This window comes from Mus pahari, chromosome 1 (assembly GCF_900095145.1).
Source record: "Mus pahari chromosome 1, PAHARI_EIJ_v1.1, whole genome shotgun sequence".
NCBI lineage: Eukaryota > Metazoa > Chordata > Mammalia > Rodentia > Muridae > Mus > Mus pahari.
Genome location: NC_034590.1, coordinates 52598075 through 52614223, shown reverse-complemented (window position 1 = coordinate 52614223; position 16149 = coordinate 52598075). Strand labels below are relative to the sequence as shown.

The 16149-nt window shown below is 50.4% G+C and overlaps 1 protein-coding gene across 1 annotated transcript in view; it reads right to left on the bottom strand.

The window, feature by feature from the left end:
* The window catches only part of Alpk3 (alpha kinase 3), a 45984-nt gene that overhangs the window by 20567 nt on the left and 9268 nt on the right, over positions 1 to 16149 (bottom strand). The window contains exons 3-5 of the mRNA XM_021219880.2: positions 14171 to 14292; positions 5631 to 5748; positions 3796 to 5074 (exon numbers count right to left, since the gene is read on the bottom strand). Of these exons, the coding sequence (XP_021075539.1) occupies positions 3796 to 5074; positions 5631 to 5748; positions 14171 to 14292 (1519 nt within the window). The remainder of the gene's footprint in view (positions 1 to 3795; positions 5075 to 5630; positions 5749 to 14170; positions 14293 to 16149) is intronic.

Sequence of the window (16149 nt, the reverse complement as noted above, 5' to 3'; positions counted from 1 at the left end):
TGTGGACCATCCCTTGATTCTTCAGTATCCCCAGCTCCACCAGCCCTCAGGACACCCCGGAAGACACAGGCCTAACGTGAGGCAGGAGTTCCCACCCTTGGGATGACCATTTCTCAGGACCTACAGAGTTTGTCAGGGGACGAGCTCAGAGGACTGCAGAGATGGCTGCACTTGCAGAGGACCCAGGCTTGGGTCCTAGCACCTACATGGTGGCACACACCCACTGTAGTCCCAGTTCCAGGAGATCCTCTGGAAAAATACTCATACATATAAGTATCTTTTTTTTTTTTTAATTTTTAAAGAGGGAGAGACATGCTCAGGTCTCTCACGCCTGTGCTGTTGCCTGCAAAACTCCAGGCAGGTGGAGGAAGTGCTTAAAATGTTCTTGCTATGGTGTTCAAGACTTAATCATGTGGAATTTTTTTAAAGCATGGAGAAATGCTCATGAAATAATTATATATACATATACACACACATACACACACATACATACACATACACACATACATACACATACACACATATGCAGTATAGAAAAACTACATTAGGGCAGCAAGATGGCTGAGCAGATAAAAGAGCCTGGTGTACAAGTTTGATGACCTGAATTCAATCCCTTGTTTGCACAGTGAGAGGAGAAAACCAACTCCTGGAGTTGTCCTCTGTCCTATACACACACTGTGAGATGAACACACACACACACACACACACACACACACACACACACACACACACACACACTGATAATAGCAGTAGTGGTAAATGGAAATAAAGAGCCAGAGAGACAGCTCAATGATTAAAATACTGCTTTGTTTTTGTTTTTGTTTTTGAGACAGGGTCTTTCTTTGTAGTCCTAGCTGGCCTCCATGGCTTCCAACTCACAAAGATCCACCTGCCTCTGTCTCCCAAGTACTGAGATCAAAGGTGCACAACACCACACCTAGCAAACTTAATGCTCCTGCAGAAGCCCTGGACTTGGGTTTCAGAACCATGTGGTGACTCAGAACTGTCCATAACCCCAGTTCAGGGATCTGATGTTCCCTCCCTGGGGCCCACACAGCAGAAAGAGAGAATCGACTCCTGTTAGTTGTCCCCTCACCCCCACACACATTTGGTGACAAATCCATTGTACACACATACATACTCACACACATAGGCATACATGTATATGCATACAAATAAATAAAATACATATCTATCTGCATGTTAAATGCATTTTTCACACAAATATTGAATTTTTTTAAAAGCTTACCAAAAATGTAGACATAAAATAAAAGCCAGGAATGGCTCTGGCAGAAGCAGAACCAGACTCAGCTCCTGAGGTGCCTTCAGTGTCCCCACCCAAGGGAGGGGTGAGCTGGCCCATCCACCCCTAGGCCTGCCAGGAGGATTCAGCCACCTTGGTGTGGGTTCCCACCCTTAAGGGCAGAGAAGCCAGGCTCTCACACACACTTGGCAGCCAGCCTGATTGATCACTTCCTAAATGAGTTCCCTTGGGGCCTCCAAAGGCTATTTTTCTGGACGGCTGTTGTGCAGCCTGTGGCTGTTGGGGGCCATAGAGTAGACCGAGCAAGCTCTCCTATTAGACCTGGAGCCACCGGGGAGCTGATGTCACCAGGAACTGAAATCAAGGTAGGCAAAAGATGCAGAGTGTGTGTGAGGTCTTTGAGATTTGTCCCACCCCAAAGCCCTCTGATGTACTTGTCCCACAGCCTAACCTTAGCACTGAAATAAAGCCACAGCCCAGTCACCCCTGAGTCCAGGGTTCTCTTTCTTCCCTCTTGTAGGCTCTCTCTTTGTGGGAAAGTCCGTCTCTGTTATCTACCAAACTCCTCCCCATCTTGCTCTAAGTTGCTGAATCAATGTTCGCCTGTGTGTTTCCCTTCACAGTTCCAACTGTCTGTCCTGCCTACGTGCCTGTGTAACACTCCTTCCCACAGAGAGCCCTCAGCTCATGGACGGGGCCAGGACTCCGGGCTTCTCTACCCTGAGAAACAATCTCAATTCAGTTCCTGCCCAAGTCAGAGATTATCACCACTACATCTAGTAAACAGAAATATGGAGCACAATAAAACTGAAATTTCTGATAAACAGTAAGATAATCTTACTATAAATGTGCCCCATTTATCTTATCCCACCCACCCACATCAGAAGACTGGCTTCCCTCTTCCTGACCCATGTTTTGTAAGGCCAAGGATATGTTTTGTAAAATGTGGTATGGTGTGACAGGATAGGGTGCTTCTGCAGGCTCATGCTGAGGCATCCCTGTCCCCCTGAGGTCCAGTCATAGAATAGAATAGAGCTCTATTCTGGTATAGAACAGAGTTTATTTGGGGGCATGGGAAGGGGCGGGTTGAGAAGGGAGTAGAGGCAGAGGAAAAGAGGAGACAGAGAAGGAGAGAGAGAGAGAGAGAGAGAGAGAGAGAGAGAGAGAAGAAGAAGAAGAAGAAGAAGAAGAAGAAGAAGAAGAAGAAGAAGAAGAAGAAGAAGAAGAAGAAGAAGAAGAAGAAGAAGAAAGAGGAGAAGGGGGCAGCCAGGAACACAAGGAGAGGGGGAAGGGGGAGGGGGCAAGGAGAAAGATGGAGAAAGGGATCACAGAGAGAAAAGAGTCAGAGGGAAACAGTCCTCTCTGTAGCTGTTGCCAGGTAACTGTTGGGCGGAGCCTGGAAGGAATGCTGCTAACTTGCTAACACTGACCAAAGGTAGAACACTTTAACCCTAGGGGAATCTTACCCACCTCTACCCTGGCCACCTCCCATCCTCTGCACCCCAATCCTGAAGCTCCATGCTGCTGACACCCATGTGCCTCTGTCTCCTTCACACAAATATTTTCCTCTTGGCTACCTGTTCCCTAGAAACGATGGACTCCTGTCCCCAGCTTTCCCCCACCTGCCACCACACTGAGGTCACGTACACCCACCATGCCTACCAAGCACACAGTTCTTGCAATGGTCTGCAGAGCAGGTACCAATTACTATTTTGATTATTACTACTAGCCCAAGATCCCACCTTGCTAAGGGCTGTGGGCCAGGTACATAGATAAGCCATATCCCAAAACCTTACGTAAAGCCAGAGTAAAACAGAACTTCTTAGACACTCCGTTTTGGGGGGCCTGGGGGTAGTTTTATTTTGAAACAAGGTCTTGCTATGCGTTCTACTCCTTGACTCTCTTCTGCCTAAGTCTCCCCAAGTGCTTGGATTATAACGTCTCCCCAAGTGCTTGGATTATAACGTCTCCCCAAGTGCTTGGATTATAACATATACTATTTTCCTTCTTTTCTCGATTTTCAAGACAGGGGTTTTCTGTGTAGCCTTGGCTGTCCTGGAACTCAAGAGATCCACCTGCCTCTGCCTCCAAAGTGCTGGGATTAAAGATGTGTGCCGCCACTGCCCCACTAACACACAGTATTTTCAAGTCTTCTAACGAGCATCGAACATCGTATATACTGCTACGTACTCCAAAACGCTCCCATCTCCCTCATGAAGCAGCGAGGTTTCAGCATGATTACTTATCTCCCTTCCTCCTCCCAGAGAATAGCATCTCCCCCCTCCTCCCTCTGCCAGGAACCTCTCTATTCTCTCAGACAAAAAGAGACATAGGCAAGCTGTGCTGCCTAGATGCTCCTATCTGGAACACAGCCATGCCTGTGGCCCCTTGTGCTTGGCTGGCACTTCAATCCTTCCCCACCCCCTTCTATAAATAGCCCACCACTCACTAGCTGCCAAGCCCTTACAGCAAGAGTTTCCATGAGGTCAGTTTCCCAGAGCAGCCTCTAAGTACTCAATATCCACACTTACCTCTCCTGGAGTCTTGTGGCTTGTTTGTCCTTGCAAGGGGCTATCTCGGGTGCCGTGTCTCCGTCGAGCAGGGGGTGTTGGGACCTGGGTAGAGGCTGAAGGTAGAGCCTTCCCCAAGCTCTGGGCCATAGATTCTGAAATCTGACTTGAGGAAGAGGTGGTAGTTGACTCCACTTTGGATTTAGGAGGGGCAAATCTCTTCCTGTTCAAAGGCTTAATGGGCGGGGGGACCATGGAAGACGTGGGCTGGCTGGGCGCCATCGGTACCTTCTCCCCTCTAGACTTGACCGGTGTCTTCCCTGGGGGACTTTCTCCAGCTACCCTGGTCCTTGGAGGTGGAGGCTTTTCCTCTTCCTGGGACCTGCCTGCCCGGGTGGTCTCCATGAACATGTCCTTCAGGGAGAAATATACCTGCTCTGAGCTGAGGCTTGGAACAAGGGTGGATGCAGGGACTGGCACGGGGGCCGGGGCCGGGGTGGGGGCGGGGGCCAGGGCAGGGGCGGGGGCATCCTGGACCTTGTCTTGAGTGCCCAGGACAGAGGCTGTCTTCCTGGTGCTTTCTATCCCAGGCCCCCGTGCTGCCCCGCCTCTGGGCTGGGTCTGAGCTGGCTGTGTATCCGTGGACTTCTCCCTTCTACTGGAATTGGGTTTGTCTGTACTGGGGATGCCATTTTCCGAAGAGCACTGGCTCCCTTCTGCCTTTTCTAACTCTGGCTTCTGCTCTCCTGGTTTAGATTCCTCATCCTTCCTCTTCTTCTTAGCCCCAGATTCCTTTGGAGGGGTGTTCTGAGGCCCCAGTTCCATGACCTCGCAGATATACGTCAGCAAGCCATGCTCTCCGTCTTCCCCGTTCTCTGGGGCAGGCTCCCCATTGGTGGGCGCCTCTCCAGGAGCAAAACTGTTGATCAAACCCAAACCCGGGTGCTGAGCAGACTCAGTCTCTCCTTCCTGCCAAGCCGTTGAGGAGCCTTCCTCCATCTCCCTGACTGGCGCGGAGAGGACCGCCTCTTCGGCTCCACTCAGTCGGCGCTTTCTTTGGAAGCGGTCCGGGCTGATCTTGCGAAGCGTGTCAGCTTCCCCTGAAGCCTCTTTCCCATGCTTCCAACTCTGCTCAATCTCCCTCATCTTGGCTGCAGCCTTGCGCTTCAACTTGGCGAACCAGCGCTGGTGAATCTTGTACTCCGTCATAGTGCCCACCTCTAGGACCCCTGAGCAGGACACGATGCCCTTGGTGTTCCGGGCAGAGGCCTGGTAGATGGCAGCATCTTCTTCCCGACACCTAGAGGTAGGAGCATGAGGCGCCATCTCTCCCCGCTCCTCCCCACAGCCAGAGTCTCTGGCATTGACCACCGGCTCCCTCCCAATCCAAGTCCTGCCCTACCTTAGGCGTCATAAATTTCCTCAGTTACAACGGGAGGAAACTGAGGCCACAAGAGGGCAGCTGACCAAGGTCATGCTGTCCCAGGAGGGATTAGACTCGGGGCCCAGAAGAGCTCCTTTCAGAAGCAGGTGACCAACACAGCCCTGAGAGTAGTAATGACGGCACTGTTGCTTTTCCTGGCTGCTGACCTCATGGAAAAGGTTTCTGAGGGTCAGGGCCTCCTCTGGTTGCACTCACTTGTGGCTGTCAGAAGCACGTCTGCCCTGGCCTGGGGAGGTCCCAGACACTGGCAGAAGGCACAGTTCACCAGGTAGATCAACTCAGTAGCAGAGCCCTGCCCTCTAACTCCAGAGAGTGCCCGGGTGTTTCCACCCAGCTGACTCCAGGTCTGATGGCAGGATCCAGCGCAGGGCCCTCAGGAGGGCAGAGAGCCAGGCCGGCCCCTCTCCCTCACCTGTACAGCTGCAGGGTGTGACGGTTGCCTTGATGGGTGATCTCGTATTTTGGCAAGCCACAGTAACGGTCCAGTTCTATGTCATCCTTGTACCAGGTCACCTCTGGCTCTGGGTATCCTGACAAGGAAGCAAGAGATTGAACAACGATAGGTGAGATCCTGAGTAGTGGGAGGAGATGCAGAGGTAAGGGCTTCGAGCTGCCTGAAGAGGCTGGACGGTTCCAGTGCCCCGGACCCTCCGGAGGGACTGTCCCTGTCACTCAGCTCAGCTTCGGAAAGTGGGATCTGTCAAAGCAGACAGCATTCTCCCCTCTGAGTGGAAGGAAGAGAACTTCTTAGCTTTCAACTAGAAGAGAGATCTTTTATTTATTCACTTATTTGTTTATTCATTTATTGGTCTCTTTGAAACTGGGTTTCTCTGTGTAGCCCTGGCTGGCTGGCTTCAAATTCACAGGGATCCGCCTGTCTCTGCTTCCAGAGATTAAAGGCACATGACACCATCACTTGGCCTCATAGTATTATTATAATTATTATTATTATTGAGACAGGGTCTTTCTATGTAGGCCTTGCTGTCCTGGAACAATGTAGACCAGGCTGGCCTTGAACTCACAGAGCCCTGCCTGCCTCTGCCTCTGAGTGCTGGGATAGAGATGTGTGCCACTGTACCTGAGCCTGCAGAAGCCATCTGTGGAAGTTTTTATGCCTTGTCTTCCAGTTCTGCTCCTGTTTCCTCTGCTGCACCTGAACTGTCCGTCGACCGTCGAGGTCACCTGTGACTTGCACATTGCTACATCGCTTGCTGATTCTTAGACCTGACTGCTCTCTTCCTAGATTGGCTTTAGCTGCTCAAGGAGCAGCAAGGACACCCCTGCTGTAGCAATTTCTAGCCCAGCCCTCTCCTCTCAACTCCTGACTGTACAGTGACTTCATATTGACTTCATATCTGTTCTTGAAGGCCTAACAGGCCACAGGTGTGACCCATCCGACTCCTTATCCTTATCCCAAGCCGATTCACATACAGCTCAGTAAGGGGACAACCCATCCCCCAGTGTAGCTCAGGCCACAGCCCTGAATCCTCCTTTTCCCTTTCTTCTCCCACCCACCCTGTCAGACAGTCAGTCCTACAGGCTCACCCTTGGGAGCAGACCCAGAATCTGACCATTTCCTGTCACAGCCTAGTCCCCACCACCTTCATACCCCACTCGGGTCCCAGGGAAACCTTCCTCGATGGCCTCGCTACCCCTGTTGCGGCCTCTCTTCAACTGGAAATGCCACAAGCAGAGTGAGACTCCCAGATCAGCCACACTCAGGGCACCCCAGGAGCCCCGCCTCACACAGGCACACACGGTCTGCACCGATCTCATCTCCTTCTCCCCTTCGTGAGCTGCACCCGGCCTCAGCCTTGCTGGCTCACACTAACAGCCCAGGAGGCCCCATCCTGCGCCACTCCGCTTCCGCTTCCGATCCAACCCCTCACAGAGGCCTTCCAACAGCCTTCAAGAGCCTGTGGCTCTCCCCCTCCGCCTTGCTGGCCTCCCTCTTCTTGTGCCTTCCTAGAGCACACTGCCATGAGACACACTGAGCTTGTTAATTTGTGTTGTGTCCTGTCTGTCACGGTGTGCCCATCACGGAATATCGAATATCGGCTTCGTGACAGCGGGGACTTATCTGTGTTTGTCACTGCTGTATCCCCAGTTCCTAGAATAGTGCCTGGTAATGCAATCCACAATAAGTAAATATTTACCAATGAATACATCAACTGTATGGAGAGCTATGGTCCAGCGTAGGAAGCAAGCTTCTTGGCAGGGGATTTGGTCTTGGATCAAGAAATACTGAAGGCCTGGGTGCATACCCCCGTCACCAGCACCTCCCCTTCCCACCACTAATCACACGCCCTAATAGCTTAGCCCCTTGGCCATCTCTCCTACTAGACCTGAGACCCAAGTGGGCAGGAGCCACCTTTCGTTCACTACTATCTCTATCACCTGCACCAGCGCCTGCATAGCGGTTACTCCATAACCACCTGTCAGATGGATGAGCAAGTAAAGGAGCAAGGGGACAGGAAACAACCCCACGGGAACCCCAGCCGAGGCATATAAGGAAGGGCAAAGGGCAAGCAAGGGAACTCAAACATCAGCTGGGAGCAGGGGAGGCAGGGCTGCAGCCCGCTGGGCCAGGAACAAACTGGACTGTGCTGGCTGTAAACCGAGCCCTGTGTTTCCACTGTGCGCTAAAGCCCTGGGTTACATCACTGTGCGTGTGGCCAGGGCCAGCACAGGTGCTCTCACCATCTCGTGGGATGATCTCACCCACCAGGGCCTTGGAGTCTTCTGCCTCATGACCTGCCCGGGAGGGACATCCTCAGCCTCCAGTCCAAGAGAGGCTAGAGTGGGACAAAGGCCTGGGACAAGGAGGGGAACACGGAGTGGCCGACACAGCTGAGCCTGAGCCACAGGGACTCCCCGTGATTCTGCCGATAATGGGGATCAGGGCTTCATAGCAAGAATGGCTTTAAAAACAAGATTATTCGTAACATGCTGGTTACTTCCTGGGTGATGGGCGCTGTGTTATACACAAAACCTAAGAGGACTACTAGGTCCTTAACTCAGCTCCACACATACTCCCATACATGTTGCACATATGCAAACACACATGCAAACTCACATGCAAACATGAGAGAGAGAGAGAGAAAGAGAGAGAGAGAGAGAGAGAGAGAGAGAGAGAGAGAGAGAGAGAGAACACTCTGGGAGAGTTCAAAATAGAACCTGAGCCTGTAACGTTCCCCCGCCCCTTCACAGCCTACTGTCAGCTGCACAGCCAGAAAGGCTCGCCTAGGGCACTGACTTAGACACCTTCAGTCTTTTCCCAGCCACTCCCAATTTAAAGAAACTCGGAGTTAGACAAATAGGAGTTTAGAGTTTCAAGAGAACTAACTGTCAGCTATGGAATTTTCCCTGGTTCCTCTGAACACAAATTGCTCACATTTATTGAGGAAGACTTAACTGTGTGCCAGTAGCCGAGAGACACAGTCTTCACGCATGTCCCATCTACCCTCAGAATGCTCCTAAGGATGTAGTTACAATCCCCAGTACAAGACAACGAGACCCGCACCTGAGATTTCGAGCACTTGCTGCACTTGCAGAAGCCTGGAGTTCAGTTCCCAGACCCCACACAGTCCTGCACAACCACCTGGAACTCCAGTCCCAGAGACTGACGCCCTCTTCAGGCCTCCTAGGGTACTGCCATACACATGCTATACATATATATTCTGGAGCATACGTGCATTAAAACAGTGAAAGGCTTTTTTAAGTAAGGAAAAGGAAAAGGAAATCGGGGCTCCTGAGTTAAGACTTCTGCAAAGGTCACCCAGTGAGAAAGGAGAAGGGCCCAAACCCCGATCCCTCTCTGCTGTGCGGTGATCTATCGCTGTGAGTCCTCCTTCACACAGGAGGAAACCAAGCCACGTGACACAGAAACTTCCCTTCTCCAGAATTCTTCCCAATGAGGATTCTGGGGCCAATGCATAACATTTTGCACCTAAAAGTTCTCATATTAGTCTTATTTGCCCAAAATAGGATTCTTTCTTTTCTCTTTCTTTCATTCAAGAAATGTGGTTCTGACCACAGATTAGTTCCCTGGCTTCAACCTGCTTGCCTTTGATGCTTTCTTCCTCCGCCATAGCATGTGACTAAGCACATACGTGCACATACACACCCCAACACAGAATGTACCCCAGAACTGAAGAGAGTAGATGGGGAGGCCACCACACTGGGCAGAGATGAACAGTGTCAGACAGTAGCATTCCAGCCTAAAGAGGCCTGCAGGAGCCAGGAGTCAGATTGCCCAGCCACTGTCTGTCCCCACAGTGAGTGAAAAGAACGCTGGAGGTCTTGTGTTCCCGCTCCAGGTCCGCAGGGGTTTCCCTCCCAGAACAGCCAGTTCCCTGCTCCCTTGCTACAGCTGAATCTTCCTCCCCAGGACAAGGTTCCAACCATAAGGAAACCATCATCTTTGCCTGGCAAGGTCCCAGAGTTGGGGCTGACACATCCTACCTCTGTTGGGGGAGGGAGTGCTTCTCTCCCAGGGAGGAAGAGCAACTGATGTTTTCACTCTAAGACAAGCAGAGAGCTCAGCAGCCTCACACAGAGGCCAGCCTCAGCCACTGATCAGCCAGGAGCACCTCTAGACTGAGATCGAATGTCTAACGCTGTCTCCCCAGTTCTTGGCACCCTCCTGTTTCCCTTCCCCCTTTCCCACAACCCACACTTGGTGATACCATGGTGACCTCTCTAATCTGCTACGGAAAACTGAATGAACTGAGATTTGGGGTCCATGTTTGATCAGGAGGGAACAACAGCCACTGGAGATGTGGATACTGTGGTTGCCCAGAGCCCTGACAACAGCACAGACTCAATTGGTAGGTGCGCCTCAGTGGGAGACCATGGCTGGATACCATGAGGTGCAGGGATAAGACAAACAAACAAACAACAACAACAATGTTGCTCCTGAAGTCCATGAGATGGATTTGATGATGAAGGTGCTTCCTACCCAGCCTGCCACCCCAAGTCCCATCCCTGGGACCCACATGATGGAAGGACAGAGCCAACTCCCAAGTCATTCTCTAACATTCACACTATGGCATGTGGCACAAACACACACACACACACACACACACACACACACGCACGCACACACATTTAAAAAGAATTGTTTCTTTGGGCTCAGGGTTTTAAAACACTTGCTATGTGAGCTTAATATCCTGAGCTCAAACCACAGGATCCAGGATGGAAGGAGAGAACTGACTCCTGAAATTTGTCCTCTGACCTCCACACGTGTGCTTCAGTATGTATGCCCCCATGCTCACACACGTATCACACACATACACGTACTGGCTGGTTTTGTGTGTCAACTTGACACAAGTTGGAGTTATCATAGAGAAAGGAGCCTCCCTTGAGGAAATGCCTCCATGATATCCAGCTCTAAGTCATTTTCTCAGTTAGTGATCAAAGTGGGAAGGCCCAGCCCATTGTGGGTGGTGCCATCCCTGGGCTGGTGGTCTTAAGTTCTATAAGAAAGTAAGCTGAGCAAGCCAGAGGAAGCAAGTCAGTAAGCAGCATCCCTCCATGGCCTCTGCATCAGCTCCTGCCTCCAAGTTCCCGCCCTGTGTGAGTTCCTGTCCTGACTTCCTTTGGTGATGAACAGCAGTATAGAAGTGTAAACTGAATAAATCCTTTCCTCCCCAACTTGCTTCTTGGTCATGATGTTTAGTGCAGGAATACAAACCCTGACTAAGATAATACACATACACACACACACATACCATATATGTCATACACACATATCACACACACATGCACACATACATACACATGTACACACATATCATACACACATCATGCCACACACATACCATAGTACATACATATCACACACACACCACAGTACACACATATCACACACACACAGAATAATAATTCTTCAATTGCTTCTTTGAGTTGGGCTTGAAGCAGAAAAGACTTACTCCCATGGGGAGATTGAGAGCATTCAAACGTCCCAAGACTCTGTACACCAAACTGATGTCTGGCAAGTCCACGTTGATTCTGAGAAACCATGGTGTCCTATGCCTGCTCTTCCTGAGGCTCTTCACACAGGTCCCCACAGCAGATACTGCCACTGCCCCACCCGAGCTGCTGCTGAGATGAGCCAAGTGGAAAAGATAGTAATTTTGTTATCAACATGGCCAGGAGGCAGGGAGGTCATGTGGCAAGTGAGTACTGTGGCGGCTCCTGAGAGGCACCAGCAAGTCCCACGTGCACCCTGTCCTTTCAGATCTCACGATCCCAGAGACAAAAATATGGCAAAGGAAGTGAGCTACGGAGGGTGGAGCAGGGACTCTCCTGGAAGTGCTGAGGCTGGCCCAGGAGGTGGGGAGAGGAGGCGTCTGCCAGACACAGCAGCAGAGGCCTCTAGGTAGCAGAATGGACATGCAAAACCGAGGAGAGGGAGAGACATGAGACAGACAGACACACAGACACAGAGAGACAGAGGTCAGGGAAGACGGGGAGAACAGGCAACATGAGAAATAGGACTTTGTAAAGTCCCAAAACTTTGTAAACAGGAAGGATACAGGCACATAGGAGGTGAAGCACAGTCAGAGCCACACTCAGGGCCTGAGTCAGAAGTGGCAGAAACTGACAACTAGCCAGAAAACCCTCACAGGGCACAGGGCTGGTGAGGAAGAGAGGAGGTTAAAATGTCTTTAAAAACAGTCTCAAAAAAACCAACCAAACAAACAGACAACACAATGCTGGGCCTGCTAGTGTGCACACCTGAAATCGCAGCACTCAGAAGCTGGGGCGAGATCTCCAGTTGGAGTCCAGCCTAGGCCTCATCAAGACCCACCTGGTCTGCACAGTGTGCAAGCCAGCAGGAGATGCAGTGAGACCCTGTCTCAAAGGACAACAGCAGCAACAAGCCAGGTAGGATGGCTCACACCTACAATCCCAGATGGTGGAAGGACTACACTGCTGTGCTTTGATGAGTGTCTTTCAGTATAATTTGAAACCTTCCCCTACATACATGTGTATTAATTGATTAAAATAAAATTTCATTTCCTTGGAGACAGGGTCTCATTGCATCCTGAGATAGCTTCAAACTGGCTGTGTAACAAAGGATGGCGGTAAATTTATGGTCCTCCTGCCTCCGCCTGCAGAGTGTGGGAATCACAGAAATGCCCCTCCACAGGTTTATCCAGTGTGAGAAGACAAAGCCACAGTCTCGTGCACGCTATGCCAGGGCTCTACCAACTGAACTGCGTCCCCAGGCCTGACTGTTTTCAAAGATAATTAAGAACAGTCTACATAAAGCAGTACATGAGGAATCATGGAGTGAAGTTGTTTTCTAAGAAATCAGTGCTGGAGACTCAGCCAGAGGTGGTGCATAAGGGAAAGCAACCAGCTCCTCGCCCTTGGGCAGCTCATAGCCTCTTCAAGCTCCCTCCTCTGCAAAGGTGGACTAGCAATAATAGAACTTCACAGGGGTTCGGGAGAATTCAGCTGCAACACACCGTGTCACAGAGAAGCCAATGTCTCTCTAGCAGATTTGCTGCTGGTGGCCTGGTCATTGAGACAACTACCCATAAGGGGAAAACAAAAACAAAAACAAAAAACAAAACAAACAAACAAACGAACAAAAAACCAATCCCAAAGAATTTGTTTACCTGGCTGGGCTAACCAAGTCCCTTCAGGATCAGGGAGTGTGACATCTGGAAACCTACCAAGCCATTGACTAACTGACAAAACAAAACTAAACTAAACAAAGCACCGTGTTCTTGGGGGCACGTGGGTCTGGCGCTTTGCAACGGTGACTTTGCCACTAAAGGTGAGTAGGCCTTGGGGCAGGCCAGGATGGGGTAGAAGGCAGCTGGGCTGGGAGGCATGGGAAAGGAACAACCCTGGAGCCAGTGTCCCAGCACTCATGACCTGGTCCCCTCAGGTGTCACAGAGCTTCCTACTTAAAGGCCATCGGGGAGCTCAGTGGAAAGCAAACAGTTGTGGTCTTGCTTCCAAACAAGCAAGGTACCTGCAGGGTGCTAAGTGCTATCCCAATGGCTATGCAGGTATTGGCCTCTCAGCCTCCTAACTCACTGAAGGGGTAGCCATCTGCTCCAGCACCAGGTACTGAGAAGGGGGTGGAGTGAGGGTTCCAAGGCGGCTCCCTGCCTCAGGGTCTACAGTCAGAGTAACTACACTCTACATGCTCTAGGGCTGGATACGCCCAATTCACAAACTGTTCAACTCTTCAGTCAGGTGTTTAAAAGATGGCTTCAAAGACCAGTCCTCTGTACTCAGGGTATACTTGAAGGGGAAGGATCTTTGATGAGCACAGTTTGGGGCTTCATTGTCTTTGTTTTGTTTTTTGAAACAGGGTCTCATGTAGCCAAGGCCTGCCTCAAACTCATTATGTAACAGCCGGGCGGTGGTGGCGCATGCCTTTAATCCCAGCACTTGGGAGGCAGAGGCAGGCAGATTTCTGAGTTTGAGGCCAGCCTGGTCTACAAAGTGAGCTCCAGGACAGCCAGGGCTACNCCGAGAAACCCTGTCTCGAAAGACCAAAAAAAAAAAAAAAACAACAACAACAACAACAAAACAACCTTCATTATGTAGCTAAGAATGACCTTAAATTTTTGATCTTCTTGTCCAAGTGCTGGAATTACAGACCTGTACCAGGTTCATGCATACTAGTAGCACTCTACCAACTGACCAGCTGAGTCCCAATCTTAGCCATGAACACAGGTTCTAAAGAAGAAAGGCAAAGCACACACGCGCACACACACACACACACACACACACACAATACACACAATATGTTTCTAGAAGGGAACACCAGCCCACACAGAGATCTAAAATGAGGGAAAAATAAAAGCTAAAGTCAACTAGTTTAATACACGTAGCCCACTTTTCCTCCACACCTATTCTAGCCTCCTGAGACCCTGCTCTGTGCAGGAGCCCTAATAGAGACCATATCAATAGCATCATTACCTGTGACAATGCAGGTGAACCTGACGTCGCTGTCTTCGGACACAGCACGGGACTTGAGTGTGGTCTCGAACAGCGGCTGGGTCTCCTCTGTGAGCTGAGCAATGATGGAGCAGAAGGTGCTCCTAGGAGAAGCAGAGACCATTTAGAGCCCTCCCTACAACATACACACTGGCCTTGCCGAGCCAAGCACAAGTCTTACCATGTCTGTCAGTCCCCTGAGATCAAACTTCCTGGGCATACCTTAGCAAATCTTTACTCAAGAACGCCTGGGCTTCCTGGCCAGGTTGGGGTGGGTACTAAGGGACTGAATGGAGTCTTGACCCAGGGCTATTACAATAGGTAGCTGACAGCAGGCCAGGCTCCTGAGTATACCAGAGTACAATCCTATACATGCCTATCAAACCCTTAATGGGTGATGGTGGGGAGCTGGCTTCATAATCCACTTTCACCTCCAGGGAATCCAGTGTATAGGAGAGACATACATACGTGTAGACATGTCAAGCCTCAGAAATGGATCCGTAGCATAGCGCAGCCACACCAATGGGGAAAAGGCAGCTAATCCTCAAGGATGCAGAGGTCCCGAAAGCATGGAACCCTATCCTAGGGCTCAGGCTCAGAAGAAAAGCGCTGCCACTTATGAGCACAGGCCATGGTAGATGAAGAATGAGCTGGCAATGCCAGGGCCTTGGCCCTGAAGGTGACTCTACTTTATGGACTATCAAATGAATTTTGATGCCACATAGAGCTTTGGCCTGCTACTAGCGAGCCAGTGTGGGTCCTCGGCTCCGTCTATGGACACCACGTGCTGAACTGAACACAAGCCTGGCAGTTGCAGGGCTACAGAGCCACAGACTGACTCCTGAACAAGCCAGAACTCTTGGTTCCCTGTGGTCAAGTCCTTCCTGCAGAACCCAACTGGATCTGTGGGTTTATTATGTCTACCCCAGACTCACCAATAATCCTCGGGGCTTACAGTCCACTCCTTTCTGAGCACAGGAAACTGACCCTTCCGTGGGCCAGCAAAGACAATGCATTCCCAGGCGTGAAGCTCAACCACATAGCCAGGTTGTATGGTGCACAAGCTGTGCCCAGCCCTCCTCCCCTGCCCAGGCACACACTCTGTGAGCAGCAGTTGGGACTGTGAAGGGAAACATCAACAGAAGCAGAAGGAACCGTGGAGGAAGACAAATCACTCCAAGCTGCCATTCTCTGGCTTCAGAGGAAGGAAGGGGTGGACCCCCACAGCTTGCCCACGACTCTCCACCGGGTACAGAGTGAGAGGTGAGGGGACACAGACAAACAGTGTGTGACCCTACTGACTTTGCAGAGAGAAGGCACCGTGCTCGCTGCATCTTTCCTGTAATCATTATCCTGTACTTGAGAAAGTTTGCGTGTCAGGAAGTGTTCTGAATCAAGTCAGACTTCTGCATCCGTGGGTGGTGTCTAGGAGTGCAGGAGCCCAGGAATATGGAGAGTTAGTGGGAGTCCTCCCTTTTGGGCGCACCCAGGACAGGGAGCTCCCTCTCAGATACCTGGAGACTGGACCGGGCTTACAAGGTGCGTTTGGCAGCATCCTCTCAGAGAATCAGCCCCTCTCTTTCCCCTTTAAGTCATTTAGAAATGACTAAGTCATAGAGAGTCTCTTGGTAACTAGACTATCAACTCTGAACACTCAGAATGCAATATCTGGAAATGCTTTTCTCTTTTCTTTTCTTTCCTTCATTTTCTCTTCTTTTCTTTCTATCTTTCTTTCTTTCTTTTTTTAGACAGTAGGTTGAATAATTCTAAAACTTGTGATCTACTTGCCTCAGCCTTCCAAGAACCTGTGATTTACAACCCTAAAAAATGTTTCGAGTGTTTCATTTTGCTTTCTTCCTTCCACTTCCTTTTTCTTTCTTCTGCCACTTCTTCTTCTTCTTCTTCTTCTTCTTCTTCTTCTTCTTCTTCTTCTTCTTCTTCTTCTTCTTCTTCTTCTTCTT